Source organism: Aulonocara stuartgranti, assembly GCF_965226115.1.
Source record: "Aulonocara stuartgranti genome assembly, chromosome: 5".
NCBI classification, from domain to species: domain Eukaryota; kingdom Metazoa; phylum Chordata; class Actinopteri; order Cichliformes; family Cichlidae; genus Aulonocara; species Aulonocara stuartgranti.
Window position 1 is genome coordinate 19,473,765 of NC_138943.1, and position 22,724 is coordinate 19,496,488.

The 22,724-nt window shown below is 38.9% G+C and overlaps 2 protein-coding genes across 6 annotated transcripts in view; one reads left to right on the forward strand and one right to left on the reverse strand.

The window, feature by feature from the left end:
• Positions 1–16,044, forward strand: part of cacna1da (calcium channel, voltage-dependent, L type, alpha 1D subunit, a) — a 61,163-nt gene extending 45,119 nt beyond the window's left edge. For all 4 annotated transcript variants that reach the window (XM_082534179.1, XM_082534180.1, XM_082534181.1 and 1 more), the window contains 17 exons: positions 3,111–3,239; positions 3,336–3,401; positions 3,496–3,587; positions 3,679–3,838; positions 4,257–4,384; positions 4,473–4,569; positions 4,704–4,806; positions 4,981–5,082; positions 6,614–6,747; positions 8,166–8,282; positions 8,695–9,086; positions 10,131–10,157; positions 10,810–10,938; positions 11,053–11,192; positions 12,011–12,117; positions 12,364–12,681; positions 12,848–16,044. In XM_082534179.1, coding sequence (XP_082390305.1) covers positions 3,111–3,239; positions 3,336–3,401; positions 3,496–3,587; positions 3,679–3,838; positions 4,257–4,384; positions 4,473–4,569; positions 4,704–4,806; positions 4,981–5,082; positions 6,614–6,747; positions 8,166–8,282; positions 8,695–9,086; positions 10,131–10,157; positions 10,810–10,938; positions 11,053–11,192; positions 12,011–12,117; positions 12,364–12,681; positions 12,848–13,153 — 2,547 coding nt within the window. In that variant the 3' untranslated portion in view covers positions 13,154–16,044. The remainder of the gene's footprint in view (positions 1–3,110; positions 3,240–3,335; positions 3,402–3,495; positions 3,588–3,678; positions 3,839–4,256; positions 4,385–4,472; positions 4,570–4,703; positions 4,807–4,980; positions 5,083–6,613; positions 6,748–8,165; positions 8,283–8,694; positions 9,087–10,130; positions 10,158–10,809; positions 10,939–11,052; positions 11,193–12,010; positions 12,118–12,363; positions 12,682–12,847) is intronic.
• A 99-nt stretch (positions 16,045–16,143) lies between these two features.
• LOC309707076 (parapinopsin-like) lies at positions 16,144–22,030 on the reverse strand. 2 transcript variants are annotated; one of them, XM_082534184.1, is made up of 4 exons: positions 20,092–22,030; positions 19,652–19,980; positions 17,016–17,258; positions 16,144–16,328 (listed from the first exon to the last, which is right to left on the reverse strand). In XM_082534184.1, exons 1-4 carry the CDS (start codon positions 20,420–20,422, stop codon positions 16,218–16,220), a joined length of 1,014 nt encoding a protein of 337 aa, XP_082390310.1. In that variant the 5' UTR covers positions 20,423–22,030; the 3' UTR covers positions 16,144–16,217. The 2 variants fall into 2 exon arrangements, with proteins under 2 accessions (XP_082390310.1, XP_082390309.1); XM_082534183.1 differs by having other exon boundaries at positions 19,652–22,030.
• Between the last annotated feature and the right edge of the window lie 694 nt (positions 22,031–22,724).

Genomic DNA, 22,724 nt, shown 5'->3' on the forward strand with positions numbered 1-22,724 from the left:
CCTTGTTCGCTTGCTACACTCCTCTTTACTTCCAGACAGAATGGCCCTGGTGCTCAGAGCTTGGAAATTCTACACAACATTAAGGGCAATAATGTTGGGAATTAAACCGATGAACCTATGAAGCTCAGCGTGTTTGGGAATTCCTAACAAAGGTTTACTTGTGTTTCCTAATGTCACCATTTAATGTCCTTAAAGTTGTGTAGAGGCCACTGTGGCTTCACATGTAGCTGCTGTAATGCATCAATCAGGGAACAGATCAAGTCACAGAGTGACCTAAAAGGAAACGATACTAAAAGTTAGGCCTCAATTGTAGTGTTCACATCAAAGTAAAAATTCAGGTAAGGTCTGAAAATTTCCCAGGAGTTCAGTAGGCACGAATTTAGTGTGATTTTGTACACTTACAATGATGGTGGTTTAATGCAGCTGAGTCTGAGGTTCTTTGATGATCTTGTGTTTGTGTCTCTGTGAGTGATTGTCTCTGTGTTTTGTTCTGTCTTCCTGTAGTGAGCTCTTAAAGCTCAGAATGGAGCTCATATGTAGCGCAGGTGTGTAGACTCCAGTCAGGTGCATGAACACTCCCACAGCAACTCTCTACTTTTTCCTTCTTTCTACCTTTCTGCCTTTCTTCTTCTTCTCCCTGTTTCAGTATGGCTCAGTCTCTCTGGTTTTCTTTTCTGTCCCAGTCTTGGTCTCTATTGCTGTTTCCCTCCTCCTGCCTCTTTGTCTGTGTCTTTCTCTCTCTCTCTTTTCCTTCTCTGATGTTTATTCATATCCTTCTGCACCGGACTGTGAGAGCGCCCTGCTATGGCAGTTTTGTTGCAGGGCACTACTGACATGCATGAGTTGCTGCATTGCTATGAGTTCACATCATTCAAAGGTCTTGCGTGTGCGTGCAGTGCTTCCCCAGCAACGTGGCAATGCTGAACGCATGCTCCATCGGCGCTGTGGCCAGGATTACCTAAAGAACCTCCTCAGGCTAATTCTATTTTTTTTAATCATTTCTGCTCATGCTGCACCTCATAACGACAGTTTGCAAAATATTGACTCAAGCCACATCTGTCTGATTATCTTATGTTGTCAGTGCTGAGCCTTTCTGATATTTTCCACATGGAGCTAAATGCTTTTTTTTGCTGTAAAATCACATTATCATGATACAGGCTCAGCCTAACCACCATCACTATGACTGATGTTTCTTTTCTTTTTTTAAAAGTTTTGCATCTGGATTTTGTTTGGGGATAAATGCTCGCTGATTACAGCTGATGATATCAAATGATTTATTTGTCAATTGACATGAATTGCAAACAAAAGTTGTGTATGGGTATGAATCTGTGCGAGCGACTGTGTGTACATAATTGATCATACTCAAGCTCTTTTGGTCAGCAAATTTTCAGTCACTTAAAATGACAAACTATTGGATTGTGAACATCCTACTTGTACTCTCTTGTGTCTATTTGTGCCATAGATAATGCTTCAAGCGCACAATATATGATTTTTGTGCAGTCATATGTTGATGTGTACCTGTCTGAATCTGAAGCCTGCAGGGTATATGTCGAGATACAGCAGGACTCTGTAAGAACAGCACATGATGCTTTTATAGCAACATCGATTCATTGCATTTGTCAGTTAGACGTAACAACTCATTAACATCGTCTAAGAGGATCTCATCATCATTTAGTTTCATCAATAAAAACCATTACACCGGGGGAGTGATAAAGTTGTGTGTCAGTCTTAAATGTTGATTCGTATTTAAGTAATTTTATGTTGTATGTCAGTCAACCCCACATAGAAATGTTAAGTAATGTGAACTTGTTGTTTGGCAGTCTTTTAAAGTGTTAAGATAAGATTTAATGGTAAATACATGTGTGTCTTTGTCACAGTGAAACTATAAGACAGTTTGTCCTGTCAGTGAGAAGAGTAGTGACTGTGTTCTGTCTGCGTCTTTGCTGACGTGTGCTGGTGTCGTGTGATTTTAAAAGCAAAACAAAACAAAAACTATCAAATGTGTTGTTCCACGTTTTTGGCCCATTGTGTGTTAGACCTGTGGCCTCTGTACAAGTCATTAATACAGGTCTTTGATTTTAAAGCCAACGGAGACTCCTCAGTTGGATGAGATGGGGGTAAGATGCTCCACCCCCCACACCTTTAACTCTGTCAGGGCCATGCCATGTTTGGATTTGCATTTCTCTGTTTAGTCTTCTGTTGTCAGTTACACTTTCTATGATCTGTTGCTTATTTCAAGTCCATGTTATGTACTATTACGTTTTCACATTCAGGTTTCCTTTCTCGTTATATTTCTTTTCTTCTTTTCCTCATTTTGCTTTTGTTAGCTCCTTCGCATAAATCCTCAAAACATTTGCTTTTAATTTTTCCTTTTGTTTGGAGTTATTTCGAAGGAGAGTGTGTCTCTCAAACGTGACGTTTGTATCCTGTTAGGTGGGAGCGGTTTTTAAGCCGCTCTTCACGTTTGTATTGTTGACACTGCTACATGGTCTCTGCCACCATTCTTGGGTGGGGTAGTGACCCATGGATGACCCCTGGGATCAGGTCACCCAGCTCTGACCTGTGAACCTCCTGGCCGACCCGTTCGGGTTGGTCCCACTGTGACTCCGCATGCAGTGACTCTGGACTGAGGGTGCCATGCTTGTGCAGATGTGTCCTGTCAAGTATGGCAAGGTTTTCTCCAGCATGCTTGCCTCCTTGCTTCCTTCCCTGTAGGTCTTTACAGTGACAGGGAACCTGACAGTGCTTTATACACAGGCAGAAACAGACACATATCAGCTGCCGCAGACTGCCTAACAGACTTCTCTAGATTGTGTTTTTTGAAGTCTTTACATTTGTTTTTGAGAGCTGCAATCATATCTGAAAGGCATAGCGGTCAAACCAGAAAATCTCTGCTCAAATAAAAGCAAAACTCTGCTTTGATTTAAAGATCCAGTTTCAGTTTTTCACTATGAAAAGATGCAGTGCTGCTTTCTCAGCTCATATGTAGCTGGTACAGACGTCTTGGATAAGACTTCATCATCCCATAAAGCACAGCCGGGTGCTCTGTGTTCACTATAAACGTGCTCTGTTGCTCTTCTGCTGCATAACACTGAACGTTTCCTCCACAGAACACAGAGGACAGCGCTCGAATCTCCATCACTTTTTTTCGTCTGTTTCGAGTCATGCGGCTGGTCAAACTTCTCAGCAGAGGAGAGGGTATTCGCACCCTGCTTTGGACTTTTATTAAATCCTTTCAGGTGAGATGCAGCACAAATGTTTAATCAATGTCTAAGGGAAAAATGGAAGTTGCTCATATGAATCTTTTTCTACTTTTCCCCTGTTTTTCCCTTAAGGCTCTGCCATATGTTGCTCTTCTGATAGCCATGCTGTTCTTCATCTACGCTGTCATTGGCATGCAGGTTGGTAAACTGGACAGAAAATACTTTTTCCACAAATTTTTAACCACAACAGTAAGAGTGCAGCTGTATTCATTTGGCAATGTTTCTCTAACAGGTGTTTGGAAAGATTGCAATGGTTGATGGCACTCACATTAACAGAAACAACAACTTCCAGACCTTCCCACAGGCCGTGCTGCTTCTCTTCAGGTCTGTGGATAACTGATGTCAGGCCATCAGGAAAATCAAATTTGTTTTCTAGGTGATTAATTTGTGTGCGCCATGCCTGCGTTTTCTCCAGGTGTGCCACAGGTGAAGCGTGGCAAGAGATCATGTTGGCCTGTATGCCAGGGAAACTGTGCGACCCAGAGTCTGACTACAACCCCGGGGAGGAGATGACGTGTGGCAGTGGATTTGCAATAGTTTACTTCATCACTTTCTACATGCTCTGTGCTTTCTTGGTACACAAAAATGAAACTGTGTTTATCTAAGGATTCATTTCTTATCAGTTATACTTGCGTGGTGTGTATTGCACTACCTTATCATTTGCAGCATCAGTAGTGGGAGTTCTGTTTCTTAAAGATATCAGTTTTCACATCGCAGGTTTAATATGTGTAACATATTACTATACATATAACATTTGATCATTCTTACACCTAGAGCTAATATGAAATGGGGCAAAAATGAATAATCTTTAAAATCATCATAACATAAAACAACAGGTCCAAGTTATGTGCATCATAGCACAATAGTGTCAAAATAAAAATGTCCTTTCTATAAAATACAATGTGTTCCTAGAACCCTATGTATACTGTATGTCTGTTATTTTGAAAAAATACTTTGTAAATATATTAAGACCTTTTTCTTTTATTTTCGTAGATTATTAATTTGTTTGTGGCCGTCATTATGGACAACTTTGACTATCTGACACGTGATTGGTCCATTCTTGGTCCTCACCACCTTGATGAATTCAAAAGAATTTGGTCAGAGTATGACCCTGAGGCAAAGTATGTGCTTTATTCCTCATCTGAATATTCATGTTCATGTTCATTTTTTAACTATGTCCATTACTTTCTATGTATTTTTCTCATATAGAGGCAGAATTAAACATCTGGATGTTGTAACCCTTCTTCGTCGCATCCAGCCTCCACTGGGTTTTGGCAAGCTGTGTCCTCACAGAGTGGCTTGCAAGGTCTCCTCTCCTCTCCTCTCCTCTCCTCTCCTCTCGTCTTCTCTTCTCTTCTCTCCTGTCATTTTGATTAATAATTTCAGGTAGAAATGATGATTATTTTACAACAATATTAAAGGCTTGTTCTCTTCTTTCAGAGGCTGGTAGCCATGAACATGCCTCTGAACAGTGATGGTACTGTTATGTTTAATGCCACTTTGTTTGCACTGGTGCGGACAGCCCTAAAGATAAAAACAGAAGGTATAAATCAAACATGAATGACATTTCATTAAATTGCTGCTAAGAGAACAAAGAAAAATATTCCCCCAAAATTCAGCTCACGCACACACTGCATTAATTGTTCTCAACTTCAGTTTAAATGGCTGTAAAGTGGAGGGCTGGGTTCTCAGGGATGCTTGTTTCCCTGTGGTGCAGGTAATCTAGAGCAGGCCAATGAAGAGCTGCGAGCTGTCATCAAGAAAATTTGGAAGAGAACCAGCATGAAGCTGCTGGATCAAGTGGTGCCTCCTGCTGGTGGTTAGTGGAATTAACATCACAGACACCTTCATGTCCTCTGTTTGACACACAAATCAGCCTAAAGCAGCCTGCAGAAAACACACACACACAAACCATATGCTTCCATGCTGTTCACATATAATTACTCCAAACAGGTATTTTGTAACCAAGTCCTTAAATAAACCTAACACTCACGCTCACACTGAGACAGTGTCACATATAAATAAGGCTATATTGTGCTGTTTCTGCTTTGTTCATCTTCTCCCTGTTGTCCCCTCAGCAGTATGTCTTTTTTAGTCTGTGTGTATTCAGTACACACTGCTCCCTCCCGCCTGCCCTGGATGCTGATGGAGGCCACTGACTATCTGCTGGGCTTTGGGCTTGCATGGCCTTATAGACCACTGTGCAAGAGCATGCTTCGTCTTTCTCTCCAACATCTCTGTCCTTCCTTCTTTATCTGTTTCTTGTCTCTACTCTCTCTCTTCTGTCTTTTTTTTTTTTTACTGCCTGAGCTTTTTTTCTTCTCATACTTTTGTATCTCTGTGTCCAAAACTTTGAAAACACTTCAGAATATTCTGAAGCAGTTCTGTTTTAGGGTGGTGGCATGGAACTAGTGTTGCCTCTCTCTCTGATCTCTGTCCCCAGCGTGCTTGTTCAAAGTGATTCAGACCCCTGCTTCAGAATGATTCTCACACACTCGTACATGCTTTTTAAATTCAAAAAATGGCAGAATATACATGCAAGAACACAAGCTTTGAGTACAGTATTTAGAAAAAAAAGCATACATAATATTATGTAGGGGCATACATGAGCACAAGCATATGAAATTACACACTGACATGTATGATGCATACTGTAGTTTTGCTTGCTTGCATGTGCTAAAGCAGTTAAAAAACATTCAATAGCATCCTTTGACATCCAAGAAAGATTTAGAAAAGAAAATTTAAGAAAAATTTGAACAAATTAATCAAGTGGCCTAAATGGAAAAATTGTTTTTGATACACATTTAAAAATTGAAAAGCCTTTCTGTTTTCCTGTCATGATTAACTGAACAGAATTAAAATTGTTCATTAATTTCCAATGAGCTCAAATGCTCTTGTTGATCTTCTCTTGAAGAAGAAAAGACTTTCTGCAGAGCAATAGTAATCATTTAAAGTTTTATCAGTCCTTTTAATGTTGCAGGTGTTTGAACACAAATTCCTCCAATTAAATCATCCACAAGTCAGACATACTTACATACATGTAATCTCACAGAAATACACACATGAAGACATGTTGGGATATGTTCATTCTCTGTCCTTTCTGATACACAGCAAATGATCCTATTTGGTACATAATGAGGTAAAGTATATACACCATCAAAATGGATTTATAACATTTGGTTAGAAATCATTTGGTTGGTGGAGGTTAAAAAGTGCCTCGCTATTCTTAAGTTCTAAGGTGGTGAACCCCCACCACCCATAGACGAGGGAAGAGAAGAGTCTTTCCCTCTCTCTCCCAGGGTACTGTGTGTTGCTGACATAGGAAGCATTTGTGTGGTCTGTTCACTCAGATGATGAGGTAACCGTGGGGAAGTTCTATGCCACCTTCCTGATACAGGACTACTTTAGGAAATTCAAGAAACGTAAAGAGGAAGGCCTGGTGGGTGCACACCCTTCCCAGAACAACACAGCCATTGCTTTACAGGTGAGTCTTACGACACTCAAGTGTGTTTCTGACAACGTGAGACGGGCTGTTGAGACCTTTGTTAAAATGGATGAATGAATGAACTTTGTTAAATCTGATATACATCTCTGTGCATTTCATTCAAAACTCATCAAGAGTGCTGATGTTATGGTTTGTGATCCAGCAGGACGTTCATGATCTTGGTGTACAGTATGATTCTGTGATTTATGTTTCTCTTGTGTGAATTTAGTACTTGTGTCTTCTGTGTCTCAAAAAAATAGCTAGATGTTGATGTTAAGTGCACATCACTGTCTTCAGCCACCATTGCATGTATTTTCTGTGCATCACAGTCCACGACTCATGAATTTCACATGCAAAGCTTGTTGCAGTTTCTGTTACCTTATATCGTATGATATATGGCGTCAGTATAGTCCCATATATCACTGTCAGACAAAAACATGACCAACTAGTTTCTTTATATTTAACTTTTTCTATGTATTCTGCTATTATATAGATCTACAAAGAAAAGAGTGAGAAGAAAATTATATTTTTACATTATTTACATTTTATTTTTTCATCCAACTAGTGGAAAATATTTCAGAGGGAAAAAAAGGGACTGAAAGGGCTACAAAACAACATCAGCAAAAGTAAAAGCGAAATATACGAATAAATACTTTTTTGGAGTAATGTTAAGTAATTTGGAAGTGTAAAAGTAAAGTAAAGTAGTGCAGTAATGAGTACATACAAAAATGATTTAATTTAAAGAAAAAACATAAAAATGGGAAGGTAAGTTAATAGCAGAATAAAAATGAAGATAAATAAAAAAGTAAAACGAATCAATTATATAATTACATGCAATGCTTTCACCTGAAATGTAAATTGCTCTCTTTTTCCAAATTAATAAGATGTTTAAGAAATTGGAATCCAGTCATTTTAGGCACCACACAGTCAACATAATCTCCCGTTCTTGGTGATAGGAAGGCAACTGCAGCAATCAAATTCTTTGAGTTGTTGATTTCTCTTTCTGTCAAGTTTTATTTGACAAATTGCAATCATTGCAGTGAAAATCGAATACTAAACACAACATATGGGTGATTGAACATACATTTTTCTATAATTAACTCAAGAAATAGCCATGAATCACATTTTTTTATTCATATTAAATTACTTCCTGCAGTACTCAAAGTATTCCCAGTATGTGACAGAAGCATATCTGGAATCTACCGAAGGCTACATTCAGGAGAGCACATCTGCCTGTCTCTGTGTTCTCATCTCTCACAGTCTGAAAGTACTGTAAGTGTCAGGTGTTGTACAGCACAGGTGCGTGTATGTTCAGTATGTGTGGTGGTTGTGCCTGTATGATGTCAGAGTTCGCACTGTGAGTTTTAAGATGAAGGTCACAACCATAGCTCTTAGCCTTGTTGTTGTCATGGTTCCAGGCTGGCCTTCGTACGCTGCATGATATTGGGCCTGAAATTCGCCGGGCGATATCATGTGATCTGCAGGATGACGAACTAATAGACTTTATTCCAGAGGAAGACGAGGAAATTTATAGGGTAACTGATTCAAATTTACACAAAGGGAAATGTTTGTGCTTGTAAATATTAATTCTTGTTCATGGAAAGGTACGTGTGAAAAAGCTAGCTGTAGATGGAAATGGAGTAGGAAGCATTTAGCAGCTAAATCTGTAGCAGAAGCATTAGCTTCAGATTTTATATCTGCAATATGTAAGTTTTTTTTTCTTCTAATGAGTTCATTTTGCTTTATTATGTTTCTTCTCCATTTCAGTTCCAACAATCTAAACAGTGTTTTGTTTTGCTCGCACATCATGCCATGTACCAGCTTCCTAACTTACTTTTGCACATATATTTTTCTTAAACAATATCAGCCCTCAGACTTAACATCAATAGCATTTGTCTTGTAAGAAGGAGAAATGCTGGTGGTTTTACTGTGAGTGTTCCTTCACAGCGTAATGGTGGACTCTTTGGTAACCATCTCATGAATGGTGGTCATCGGCGATCCAATGGGCATCAAACCAATGCCACTCAGCGCCCTCTGCAAGTGCAGCCTCCACCTCACTACGCCCACATGGAGCAGCCAGTAGGACGCCTGTCTAGAGCCAATGCAATGTCCCATCCCAACCACCATCATCACCACCACCACCATCATCACCACCGCCACCACAACTCCTACGGAAAGTCTCCCAAATCTACCAACATAAACCTCAACAATGCCAACGTGTCCAGTCTTCCCAACGGAGGACACCATCGCTACTACGAACACGCACCTCCCAATGGCTATCCAGGTCTACGCAGCTCCTATTATGATTACGACAAGCCACGGACACCCCAGGGTCAAAGGTATCCACACAGTGATCATTATGTCATGTTGCAGAATTAGATCAAACAATATAGAGTGAAAGTGGATTTATATAAATTTATATAAACCTGAAGCTCCATTCACACCCTGTTGTTGTATCCTTTGTCTCTGGCACATTTTATTTGGCAGTGTGTACTTACTCCCATTACGCGTCAAATGTTGCAATTACATGTGGACTAAACATGTAAAATATTACGTCACATCAAGACGTGCTCAACATGGACTGTTGCAGCAGGAATTTCAATACTGTCTGAACTAACTCATCTGTAAGAAAATCTTTGTAGAAAAGTCAGATACCACGTTTGTATGAATGTAATTACAAGTGTATGTTACAATGAATTTGATAATTATGGAAGAACATATAGCACTAACACATATTAAGAGGTGTCCTTGTCTTCATTTCTGCCCAGTGATAGTCACGAAGAGACTTCTTATGGTGTACAACAACACATAAGAGGATTTATTTTTAAAAACATCACTGTGGTTATTCACTGTGTGAGTGCTTGCTGTTGTCAGACATCGATGGACAATACTGCTACTGTGTTTTTCCACAGGCAGATTCTTATCAGACTTTTCCATTACATTAGCCTCTACTGGAAACTTCATTCCACCATGCATCAAAAGCCTACTCTTGTACTGACACTTAATTTGTGACCAGTAGCACATTTTTCTTCTGATTTCCCATCTTCTGTTTAAACTACATTCTCCAGTATTGGGCCTGTTTTTCCTTAGTGCCCAAGAAGTTTGGGGGACAATTTCATTGCTTCCTCTTTATGAAAAAGAAATGATTCTCAGATTGTTTCTTATCTTAAAGATAGATAATGGAATTGTCAGCCGACAGTGGAGTCATCGCCGTCACTCTCTGTTCTCCTTGTACATATATATGAGAATGCTGTATATGCTTCATATACTGTATGATATATATGTCACACTTTCTTCACCCAGTTTCCTGTGTTCTCTCCTTCTCCCTTTCTCCTTCCTAACTAAATTCTTTCTCTTGGCCATCCCTGTGCTTTCTTGGACAGAAGGCGCTACTATGAGACCTATGTTAGGTATGTTGTTTTTCTAGGTTTGGTTCCAGCAATGTGTCTCAACAGCAAAAGAAGGACTTTTGTTTCATTTTGACTTGGTTTTGGAAATTGTTGCATCCTTGCTAAGTCAGTGTTTCACATTACATGCTGGCCAGTCATTTTGCTTTCCTAGTTGTTATGGCACAGTTGTGTTTATGCATTGTTGGATAAATAATAGAGAAATGAATGTGAGTGGTCAGCATTGTGCTGAGAGCAGCATGCTTAATGCATGTGTAAAAGTGATGCGCTTGCTTTAAAGGACTACCCAGATGCTTGAAGACAGGGGAGTGTATGAGAATGTTTGAAATGAAGTGAGTGAAAATCACTACTTGTGTCCACTTCTTCTGTTTAGTGCACATTTCCCGCAACACTGCATATAGTTAACGTCATGACTTACTAGAAAGAGATGTGTTTTAATTAAAGTAGTGAATGTCAAAGTGGATGGGGTGTTTACATGGCAGAGATAACCCACGACTTCTGTTTGTCTTGGTTTGGTTGTAAAAGGGTGGTCTCTTGAATTGCTGCCCCCTGTAGGCTTGTGTCTGCATGGCAGTGCATGGCAGTATAGCAGTAACCCCCATAACGACAGTAACAGTGTGGACGCTCTAACCCCTCTGCCCTGGCTCTTTCACAGGTCCCACAGAGGGGATGGTCGCCATCCCACCATCCGAAGGGAGGAGGAGTTTGATGAAGACCATTTCTCCGGGGAGTATTACAGCGGGGAGGAGTTTTATGAAGATGACAGTATGCTGTCAGGGGACAGGTAACAGTCTTTTCACAGTTTTGCAGTTTGCAGTTGCAATTTCATTCTGACTTGGCTAGAAATTTATTCCAAAGGTGTTTTGGATAATGGATCCCATAATGTAATGTTCACCAGGTATCAGAACAGCGACACGGAGTATGAGACTCCCAAAGGCTACCATCATCCTGACAGTTACTACGATGATGATGAGCAGCCTCTCTACCGCGACTCACGGAGGTCACCAAAGAGAAGATTGCTTCCTGCAACACCTCAAGGTATATTATGACCATCATTTATATATAAAAGATAGACATGGCTTTCTTCTCTGAAAGTGGAGGCTGATATTTGAATGCATTCTTTCTAATGGCCAGTAGGGGGCAAAAAGGAGTCAATTAGAAAAATAAGCATTATGCTCAAAAAAATCTTTCTCAGTCAGTCTACACTCTCAGTAATGACTTTATTTAACACGGCCTGATGTTCATTTAGTCAGTTATGGTTTGATATAGAGTAAGCAGACAGGAAAGAAGGGTATGCTTTAGGGTATTCTTATTGTGTGATTGTCGCTACAGTAATAGTGTCCTTGGTTTTTGGTCAGATCCTTCCCTTTCATGTGGGCTCTGGTTCCAAAAAAGTAAGGTGGCTAAAATATTAAAATTGTTCATCCTATAAAAACAGCCTGTGATTGTCGTCCTCCTTGACCTGGTGCCATGTGTCAATGTTAAATATTGTAGAAAGCTTTTACGTGAGGCACACCCCTCTTTGCTTTTCATTTCTTCATAGCTTGTTATTACATTGTACATTAGTACATTGATCAGAGCATAGATTTTCTTAATATCTGAAATTATTAAAGTGGCAAATGTTAATCCTCTATCCAGTTAAGGTGATTTTAATAGATGAGCAACATAAAATAGCTGTGTGGGGTTTTTTGTGTGCTTGTGGACAAACCTCACAAAGCTGTAGTTTTCTTTTAAAGGTTGTACATGTACACAAACTTTGCTTTTTGTTCGTTTTATTGTATTGTATTACTCGTATGTTTGAATTTCTCTCATTGTTTCTAAGTTAATGCTCACTGCTCTACTCTGGATTAATTCAGGTAATAGAAGGCCATCCTTCAACTTTGAGTGTCTGCGCAGACAAAGTAGCCATGATGAGCTTCCACATCAGCGTACTGCTCTACCACTGCACCTTATGCAGCACCAGGTAACACAGACATTCTTTAAGTTACATTTTTGGCCTTGGGTGGAGTGACATTTGTTAGTAAGTTGCAGATTGCATCAGCTTTCTTAAATTAATTGCTAAATATCACAGAAAACTGTTGAATCGAGATACTACACAGCTATGAAATAGCAGCAAACAGAACTGCTTCCCAAGTGGGTGGCACAGTTTAACTATACTTCAAGTCACTTTTGTGTTCCACCGTCAAAATCCTCCTTCTTCACCCATCAGGTTATGGCTGTAGCAGGGCTGGACTCTAGCAGAGCCCATCGCCTCTCCCCAACCCGCTCCACCCGTTCTTGGGCCACACCCCCTGCCACACCGGCCAGTAAAGACCAGTCACCATACTACACCCCTCTCATACGTGTGGAACACCCACACAGGGAGAGTGTTGTTGGTAGCCAAGTGTCTGTGCGCAAGAGCTCCTGGTACACAGACGATCCCGAGTTCTCCCAGAGAACGTACTCACCTGTGCACCTGCAGGTTCCTCCGGAGTACCATAACCAGTACCACCAGAAAAGAGGCAGTGCAACAAGCCTTGTGGAAGCGGTGAGTTTAAGGCTGTTTGGTGGAATAGTTACTGGAAATTTTGCATGACCTGGGCTTTGATCTCACAAGCACATTTTCAGATTTATTGTGTCATCTGAACAAAACACAAAACACAGTCCTAAAAAAATCCACACTGAGATATTTTTCTTCAAATTCCTCCGAACAGGTTTTGATATCAGAAGGACTTGGGAGATATGCCAAGGATCCCAAGTTTGTCGCTGCCACAAAGCACGAGATAGCAGATGCATGTGAGATGACGATAGATGAGATGGAGAGTGCAGCCAGCCACCTGCTGAATGGAGGAATGTCCCCGGGTATCAATGGGGTAAATGTGTTTCCCCTTCTGACTCCAAGGGATTATGAACTGCCGGACACCGCAGCCAGCTACAGTGATGAAGAGCCAGAGACAGAACCCAGAGGTCCTTACGAGGAGGACCTGGCAGACGAGATGATCTGCATCACAACTTTATAGCAGAGGCTGGAGGATTCTGCACATTAGGACCCTTATAGATTTGCGAAAATTTAAAAGAAATGCATCTGTTGGCTCTGACCCAAAGAAGTGCCTTTAAAGTGAAGAGAAAAGGCATAGGGATGAGAGACACACAAGTCCTGTTCGTTTAATTGTTCTCCACCTGCCAGCCGTGGAGGTCACAGCACAGAGCCAGTTACCATTCCTGTTGAGCACAGAGGGACAGACTGGATCTTCCTTCCAAAGGCTTTGACCTGATGGTAATATACAGGTTCTGCCTGCAGCCAGTCAAAGACAATAACGCTAATGCCAGTGAAAGAGATGGACCAACTGGCAAAGGTGTGAGATGCTCTAGAGGGTGGGTCTCTAAGGGTGATGACAATCAGATGTTCGATGTCATTACCTCAGTCACTTTTTTAAGGTTTGGCATATCATGCAAGTTTTCAATGCAAGCATAGAAAGGCATATCTCCTCACATAGTTTTTAGAATAACTCGACCCCTTCGTCGTTAGCGCAGATCGTTTAAAGATGGCTAGAGCTGAGTGAAATAGTGAGATAGAGAGCTGAGTTGCACCAGATTATGCAGGAACTAACAGTCCTACTTATAGCATCATTCAACTTGAGATATGTACTTTTCAAGCAACTAAAGCATTTGTGATAAATGCACTAGCAGGCAGGTTATTTTAACACTTTAGAATAGCCTGATTAATATTTCATAGTTGATATGCTGTAAATTGTATTATATAACAAAAGAAACTTTGTAAAGAGATATTCTATATTTTGTAATTATGTATCATTTAAAAGATCAGCAATATGGACCCTTGTGACTCATGTTATACTATAAAAGCAGACTTGCATTATTTTATTAGGTAAACTGTTCGGATATTTATTTGCTTTTTTTTTTTTGCCAATATGCACCTTTTATTTTGCCTATGACGACAGCATTCTTTAGAGGTTCTGCTTATGTGGCGACACTACCGCACAAGATATGCTTTGTTTCCTTAGCATAGGAGTACACTTGTTACTTCATCAAACCGACAATGGAGCATTTTTAGAAGGCAAGCCTCAAGGATCCAGTGCTGAAATTTCTCACAGATGTGACGAACACATTTGTTTGCATATTTTGTGCACAGTATTTTAAAATGCGTAGTGCATTAACAATGCTGCTTTTTTCAGTTGGCTTCGGAGTCAAACCTAGGTTTTTGTCAGCCCCTACTGAAATGCCTTTTTGCTGCTGAAAGAACGAAAACTGATAGATGGTAATAACAGGGATAAATTAACACTTTCAAAGCTCATGCTGGGAATTTCACTCTTTGTTGGTCATGGCAGGGTTTCGTTAGACCTTTGTACCGAATCTTAGCTATCACATCTTAGCCTTCATGCTGTATGTGGAGAGGGCTTAGGTGGCAGAAGACACATGCACACATCCAAGGGCCGGAAACAGCCCCAACATGTGTTCTAGGTGAAAGTACTGAGGGTGTCCTGGTGTCAGGATGCTGCAGAGAGGCAAAGCAATACTAACCCCCACACCCCCAACCTTTCTTTCTCAGCCTCCCTGGTTCCTGCGTATAGTATACCTCGTTAGGCATTGGTGAAGACATATCATTGTCACAGCTTATCTGTTTGTCCCAGTATCCCACAGTGGATTCGTTGAGATTAACTAGGGCTGAACGTGGATTTTAGTGTGACTGTATGAAAATGAATGGCAAACCCCACACTGGGTAGGTTTAAATAAAGGAGTAGCTGGAGCCCACAAGTTTAAAAACACAAGGCAACAAAATATCTTTTAACCATTCATCATCCGTTTTTCTCTTGCATAAAGATACTGGACTAAATAAATTGAGGTGGGCTATTTCAGGCGTTACCATAGAGCGTTTAAGGGTTAATGTGACCTGCTGTTGTAGGCGAGTGCATACTGTACTCTAATTCAACCGAATACTGTCATGAAAATGTAGGTTTTCCATTTTGTGTGCACATTGAAAGGGCTCTTTGAATTGTTTGTGAGTAAAAAAAAAAAAAGTGTTGTAGTCCTTTTGTTGATAACTGTCATAAAAAGGACCAATGCACATAAAAGGCACATTGTACTATTCGTAGCAATTACAGTACTGATGAACTGAAGATATGCATTATTTTGTAAACACTTTTAAAAGTTGTGTTAAACTAAAGATTAAAAGAACTTACTTTTACCTCATGTCAGGGATTCCTGAAAAAAGAAAAAAAGAATATAATGATTTGGTTCAGTCTACCAATGGTATTTAAATATTAGCACATAGCTGTTTGTCTTTGCACAAGTAACTGTATAGTGCTTTTTGTTTCTCCCTTTTCTAAACAGATTTGTGTATTAAGGTGAGACAATTTTGTACTTTTTGTGACTGTGTGTATGGTTTAGTGGAATCTATATTTGTCATTTACACCTCACCTCATAATGCTGGGAATGAAAGAGTATTAAAAACATTTTTCAAGGTGCACTGTTCCTCTGTTTTGCAGGTAGGAGAAAAAATAAAATAAAATGATCAAGTACCAGTTTACAGAGAAACACATGTTGATTTGAACGTTTCTATTAGTTTTCTTCATCTTGTTATGATTATAATTACTATTACTACTATTAATGTTCAGAAAGCTGTATTAAAATAGAAGATAATGTAATATATGTACAATATGGAAAGACCCATGGTAATGTTCTCTACTTGAAAGTCTTGATATCTGCTCCTTAATGTTTTTATTGAGTAAACATCTTTTCTCTTAGTAGCAAATGCTTTACTATAACCCTCTAGGTTTTGTATCAATACATTTTTTGTATTTTTTATTTTATTTTATTTTGGCCTTGATTTTCTTTGAATCGATACTGATATTTTATTTTCTATTGATCATCATTGAATAAACTTATGCTGAAATGCTGTTCTAATCTCTTTGCATTCTACACTTTTTAGCAGACAGACAGTTGCTGTGAGTGTCGCCTCGCAAATAAAAACAAATAATTCAAACGCACAACTTCACTGACGTTTGTGTAATGTGACAGAAGACGTCTACAAAATGAATTTTTACAAGCATGTTGCATTTGCACATTTCAGGAAGGAGACACTTTGTTTATCTCCACAGTTGTTGTCGCCTCCGATGCCTCATCGTCCTCCCATGGCTCTTTCCCGCACATCAGGAAGGGTACAGCGTATTTACGGAACTAAAGGAAACATATATCACAGTCTATTATTGTAAGTCAATAATAACATTTCTGATTTATCAGCATATACAGTAGAAACTATGTACATTAGATAGGCTTTTAGATTGTAGGTTATATCATATACAACAAAACAAACACTAACAGTGATATTAAAGTGTGACAAAATAAAAATAACTTTTAAAATGTAACTCATTGCCAACCCTACACATATGCTTTAAAAAGAGAGTATAAACATATAATAAGGCTTTTGTAAGCACAGAAATATGCATTTAAGAAAAACATACATGTCTGTAACTACAACCCCTCCTGTGTGTCTATTGTGTCTATTGAAAATATGTTTTACTGGCTTTATGGGAGAATTGATCATATGTGAAGGTAACTGTAAAATTAAAAATAAACAAAAATAGACTCTAAACCCTTTGCTCGTTTTAAACTGGGGTGAAATGGTTTATTTACTGTAGACAAATTTAAAATTTTCTCATTAAAACTGGAATATTCAACGTAAAATATATCAAATCTGTAAGTTATATAATACCAACAGAAACAGTGTTGTATTTATTCCTGTATTTCCTGAATAGCTGTGTAATACATTTTATCCCCACTGGGTGGTGCTCATGTGACGGAAAAAAGTTGATTCACTAGTTCCCCTCAATGTGTTTACCATATCTGGCTGAATACAATTATTACCTGCTTATTGAGGTAGATATAGATGATGGGATTGTACACAGTGCTGCTCTTGGCCAGATAAACAGGCACTGTGCCCACCAGAGGATGAATCTTCACATCTGGGTTGTACACCACAAGCATGGCCAGGGTGGCATACGGCATCCAGCTGATCAGAAATGTCAGGACCATCAGGATCACCATGGACGCCACCTTCATCTCCCCTTTAGCCACTGCGCCACCTTCCACACAAGCCATCTTTGATACCTGTAAAATGGTGTGTTACTGATAAGATAAGAGATAAGATAAGATAAGATAGAACTTTATTAATCCCTCGGGTGGGTTCCTCTGGGAAATTCGACTTCCAAAAAAAGCACAGCAACGACCGAAGTTACAGTTACAGAACTGTTATATATATATATATATATATATACACACACACACACACATATATAAATACAGAGACAAATATAAATAAAATATACAAAGGGGATAAATAGAATAAATAGGAATAAAAAATAAAAAATGATAGGGTCACTAAAGACATTTAGAGAGGAAACATCTCTGCAGTAAGATTCAAGACTGAACTGAAAGTGACAAGAAGCCCCAGCTAGACACTAAACACTTTACTGAACAGGATTAGAATTTTAAAAAAGCTGGTAAGAACTGATTTAACCTTTAAAAAACAGAAAAATAAAACACAGTATCATAAAGTTTACACACTTCTTATCAGAGGTGGGACCAAGTCATTGTTTTGCAAGTCTCAAGTAAGTCTCAAGTCTTTATCCTCAAGTCTCAAGTCAAGTCTCAAGTAATGTCAGGCAAGTCAGAGTCGAGTCTCAAGTCACTGGTGTAAAAGTCCGAGTAAAGTCACAAGTCTGAAATTTTGAATTTCAAGTACTTTCGAATCGTTAAAAAAAACGAAAAAAAGCATGTTGCAGTTATGCTAAATGTAAATATTAGACCATGTAATTTTTAAATCTGTGTTTTTCTCAACACATGACAAAATAGTGAACTTAGAAAATATACACAAATTGTGAAATTGCACCTCTTTAAAATGCAGCTCAATTAAACCTAGCTCCAAGAATAATTTTCACCGACAGTTCTCAGATAAGCTGCATGTTATTCTTGGATGCGGTTGTAGGACCGGCTTTAAAATCGCATGACAAAAATATCATACATAAATAAATGATATTTTTAAAAAATATATCATTAAAAAAAAAACTGCATCACCAACGTAGCCTGGAAAACATTTGCTAGTTAGATGAAGTCAGCTATCTCATCGTAGCATATTTATATGCATATTTATAATCATACGGCTCTTGGAGTGAGTGCACACACTCATGAAAGTTTAGTAACTTCAGGTCGCTGCAACAAGCCCAGGTACAGTTTACCAACGGATGGGTACAGGACCTTGAAATGCACCGTGTAGAACGAAAGACCATCGTACGTATCATAAGTTTACCAGTCTCACAAATCGTCATCATAAATACACATTCGTTAACCGTTTATTAATAGGACCTTTGAGCTCAACGGTAATTAATTAGTAGTGGAAATAATTTCTGGTAGCATCACAGAAATGTAGCAGTGACAATAATACTGTATGCTGTAATCGTACTGGGCAATTAGTGATACAAAAAACCTGTTTTATCCTGTGAATAAAAGTATATGTTTTTGTCAATGTACCATAATAACAGAAGCGAAACGCAATATTGTGTCAGGACAATTTACTATTTATGCACAATAAATAAAGGAGCATAGCGCGACAATTTCTGTTCAGCGCCAGACTTGCTTGTAACCTATATCACCAATTATGTTAAGAAAAATGACGCATTAACTACAACAGCAGACTGACCTTTGTGGAAATGCTTGGAGCAGACTAACCTGTGAGCTGGAGTGTTCTGGGACGTTATATTTGATCTTTGAATGGCTGCAATCCAGGCCATCCGTCGGGTCTTTGTTACTTCGGAAACATGGCTCGAACAATTTCTCTTCAACAGGTAATCCGATAACAACCGATCTCTTTACCCGTCGGCTTCCCGTGGCTGTCATGCGACCGGCTATTGCAGTTAATAATACAACGGCTTCTTGACATTTTTGTGTTTCTTTTTATCGCTGTGTAACTGATTTTAATTGAAAGCCTGCGTGCGCTAGTACCGCTTGCCACGAGTTCCCAGAATCCTTTGCGGTTCTACCCGTGAATGACGTCACATTTTCAATCTCTATATAATATGCATGTTAAATTTTATATTTGGGGTAAAATATCAAGTCTTTTCAAGTAAACCGGTTCAAGTCCAATTCAAGTCCCAAGTCATTGGTGTAAAAGTCCAAGTCAAGTCACAAGTCTTAGAACATTTTTTCAAGTCAAGTCTAAAGTCATAAAATTAATGACTCGAGTCTGACTCGAGTCCAAGTCATGTGACTCGAGTCCACACCTCTGCTTCTTATAGTATATTGTCTTTATTGTGAGTAGTATGTGTAGCCTAAAGCTGTCAGTTAAATATGATAAATTTAAAAATAAGAGATTTTACTAGTGATCAGAGTTATAATGTAAATTCAAACACATACTTCCATTGCGCTACAAATCCCGCAGATGACTTTAACACCATAACTTAAAAGTATGCGTGTTATTTTTACAACGCTGATCTATAATAGCTCACCCGGTGTAACGTCCACATTAGCTTGGTGTAGGATACCAGGATGATGGCAAAAGGAACAGCAAAGCACACCGCAAAGTAAACCACGATGTAGGAGACATTTTGAGGGTCTCTGTTGTGCCAGTCTGGCGCACAGGATGTCCCAACACCCTCCAACTCATACCTTCCCCATCCAAACAATGGAGGCAGGTTCCATGTCAGGGACCACAGCCAAGATAATATAACACCTCCAACTGCATGCTTCTTTTGGAAGGTAATTTGTCCCAGTGGCTTACACACCACAAACATCCTCTCCACTGCGATCAGAGCAACAGTGCACAGAGATGTGATACCTAAAATAAATAAATAAGTAAATAAAATAAAATTTGAATTTTCACGGACGCTAGTGGAGGTGAAAGTACTTTTAATGACACTGTACTCCATGTGGTATTCTTTGAACTTACCAAACAAGGACACAGCAAAACCTTCCATCACACAGCCTGTTCTGCCCAGGGAAAAGTACCCTTGGGCGTTGTTGACCACAGAAAGCACTCCTCCGGTCATGGCTGTGCCCAGATCAGCCACAGCCATGTTCATTAGAGCATAGTTGAGCGGCTGCCTCAGCTGCTTGTACAGGAGGGATACAATAATCACTGTAGCATTGAGGGTGATGGCCGGACCAGTAAAAATGGCCATAATGATGGACAGAATGATGTAGCCAGCCCGTGGAAGAGAGGGTTCCCCCTGCGGACCCAGGTAAAAAGAAGCATTTTGCAAAGATCCAGAGTGCTGCATGGATGCAAAACTATAGGAAAAAAAGTGGTATGGTCGTCTTTTCTTCCCTGGAGGTGCTCAGAGTTCAATATCTCACTACTCGAGTGTGACAGTGGAGATTAGACGACTCGAGTCTAAGAATAAATCCTCCAGATCTGGACTTACCAAAGAGTAATTCCTCCAAAATGATGGTCCTTGATCCCCCACCCTTTTCTTAATTGTAAAAGGATTTAAACAGGCAGTGCTTGTTGCTGCGCTCAACCCACTGAGCAAGTACAGAAGAAAAGCAAGACAATACAACAAAAATAAAAATACAATAATATAAGATTATTTGTGACTGCTCCCCCTCACAGAGGACAACTAAATCAGACTGCTGATTTAGTTGTCTGTGAAATGCTTAGAGAGAGGTGTTTCACAACATGTGCTAACTACTGTAATTAGGACTGTGTGCCCCAAAAAGTTGATTCTGTTCATCTAGACGTTGCGTTTTCTGTGGGAGAAACATTTTCTCACTCATCCTAGTGACTTCTTGAGATGAGGACATATATATATTTTTAAAAAAATCAAACTGTAACTTTTTCAAATATGCATCTTTTAGTGCTACTGCTCTGTATAGAAAAAGCATAGGCATAATTAAACTCTCTAAGTTGCTAATTTTGAATACAGCAGCGTAAGAAACATGATCATCTTTCTTGGAAATTATTTTTTAGATCAATAAAATGACAGTAATAGTGTAACAAATTAGTTCAAATGTGATTAAATTATCCTTTTTTCTTCAAGAGTAGTTTTATCTTTAGGATTTGAGTGAGTTGGGGAAGGAAGGGTTATACAAAATGGTCCGAGGATTTAAAATATTTTTCTCTTGAATGTTGGCATAAAAATGTCTTCAACAAACTTAATTTTGAAACTATATTACTAATAACAGATTTCTGTCAGAAAGCAAAACATATATATTGAGTATTTTTATAGTCTATATGAATAAAATATTTACTTCAGGGTGACAAAGCCATGAAGTGCTTGTTGTGTAGGATAATGACAATGGTAAATATATCATTGCATTAATTATATTATGTGGAATTAGTTTGATGTGAACAATTTTGTCTCTCTGTGTGCAACAAAGTTTATTCTGAAGGCTGGCTTAAGACTAGTTCTTAAAGAGAGATTCGATTAAACAAGCGATGAAGTAACCGGTTACGTTTTAGCTACAAACTCATGTAACGGGCTGTTTGGACTCAGGATTACGGTGATGTGCTATTAATAACTCTGTATTAAAGTTCCACCTAAACCCAGAACTCAGACAAACAACAACAAGATGCAAACACTTTAACAAGTGCAAAGGTTAGGTTTGAACCTAATCATCAAGTAAAAATAAATATTTTTATTTGATCTATATTTATTTATAACAACACGTTACAAGTGTAATATTACTATTATATTACTATTTCACTGCTAGCTGGATTACTAATTAATGTGTTACACAAATTCACAGCAGTGATTAAAAAGTAAAGAAAAAAACACAACCAATTTTTGATGATGAAATGTGATCTGTATTTATATGTTAGGCTTAATAACATATGGCACAGCAAGCCAGAACAGTTCACTCAGTCATGGCCTTTGCTGAATACATAAGACTGAATGACCATTGGAAGTGGCCTGAATTAAGTTATCCGCAGCTGCTGGGGTTGCAAGGTGAGGTTAATCCTCAAGATTATCAAGAGAACATGCCAAGAGGTGTCCGATGTTTAACCCTTTAAGAGGCTTATTTTCAATCAAGTCAAGACACAGATTACAACTGTTTGGGTCGTGGGTTCCAGAGCACTGATGAAAAGATTTTTTTTTCTTTTTTTAATTCAGACGATAGCACTTCTCTTTCATTTTGAAACAAAATCTTACCTAAGTGGTAAAAAAAGAAGCCCATCCCACTATCAGAGGCCGTACTGTTGTCGGTTAACATTTACTTGAATTCTTGGAAATTGTCTCATCCAGGAAAACTTTACTTTTCATACCTTCATGAGAATGTTAAAACTGTTTTCAGATCACTGAAAGCACTTTGATATTGAAATGTTGTTGTTCCAAATTACTTCCCCAAAATATTTTTGACAGATTTGAACACATCCAGAACATCTCCTGGGTAAATCTATCTGCTCATAAAGACCGTGTTGTTGTTGACAGCTCTTGTTGTTGACAGCTCTTAGGAAAGCTATTGTACTAATCTTACTTGTGTAACTAGAGAGCACTTTGTGCTGCACAGTGTGTTACTGTGTCACTACTCCTCACTCCATGTTCCTTCAGTGCCCTTGTTTGACTTTTCTGTTTTTACCTT

Bases quoted from the DNA above. Each gene is read 5' to 3' on its own strand.
- LOC309707076 (XM_082534183.1), bottom strand. From the start codon at position 20,422: ATGCAGCACTCTGGATCTTTGCAAAATGCTTCTTTTTACCTGGGTCCG. The intron at 17,259-19,651 runs GTGAGCTATTAT...ACCATTTTACAG, and splicing joins TAATGTGGACGTTACACCGG to GTATCAAAGATGGCTTGTGT. The intron at 16,329-17,015 runs GTAATAATTGTA...TGTTTCCTTTAG, and splicing joins ATATCTACCTCAATAAGCAG to TTCCGTAAATACGCTGTACC.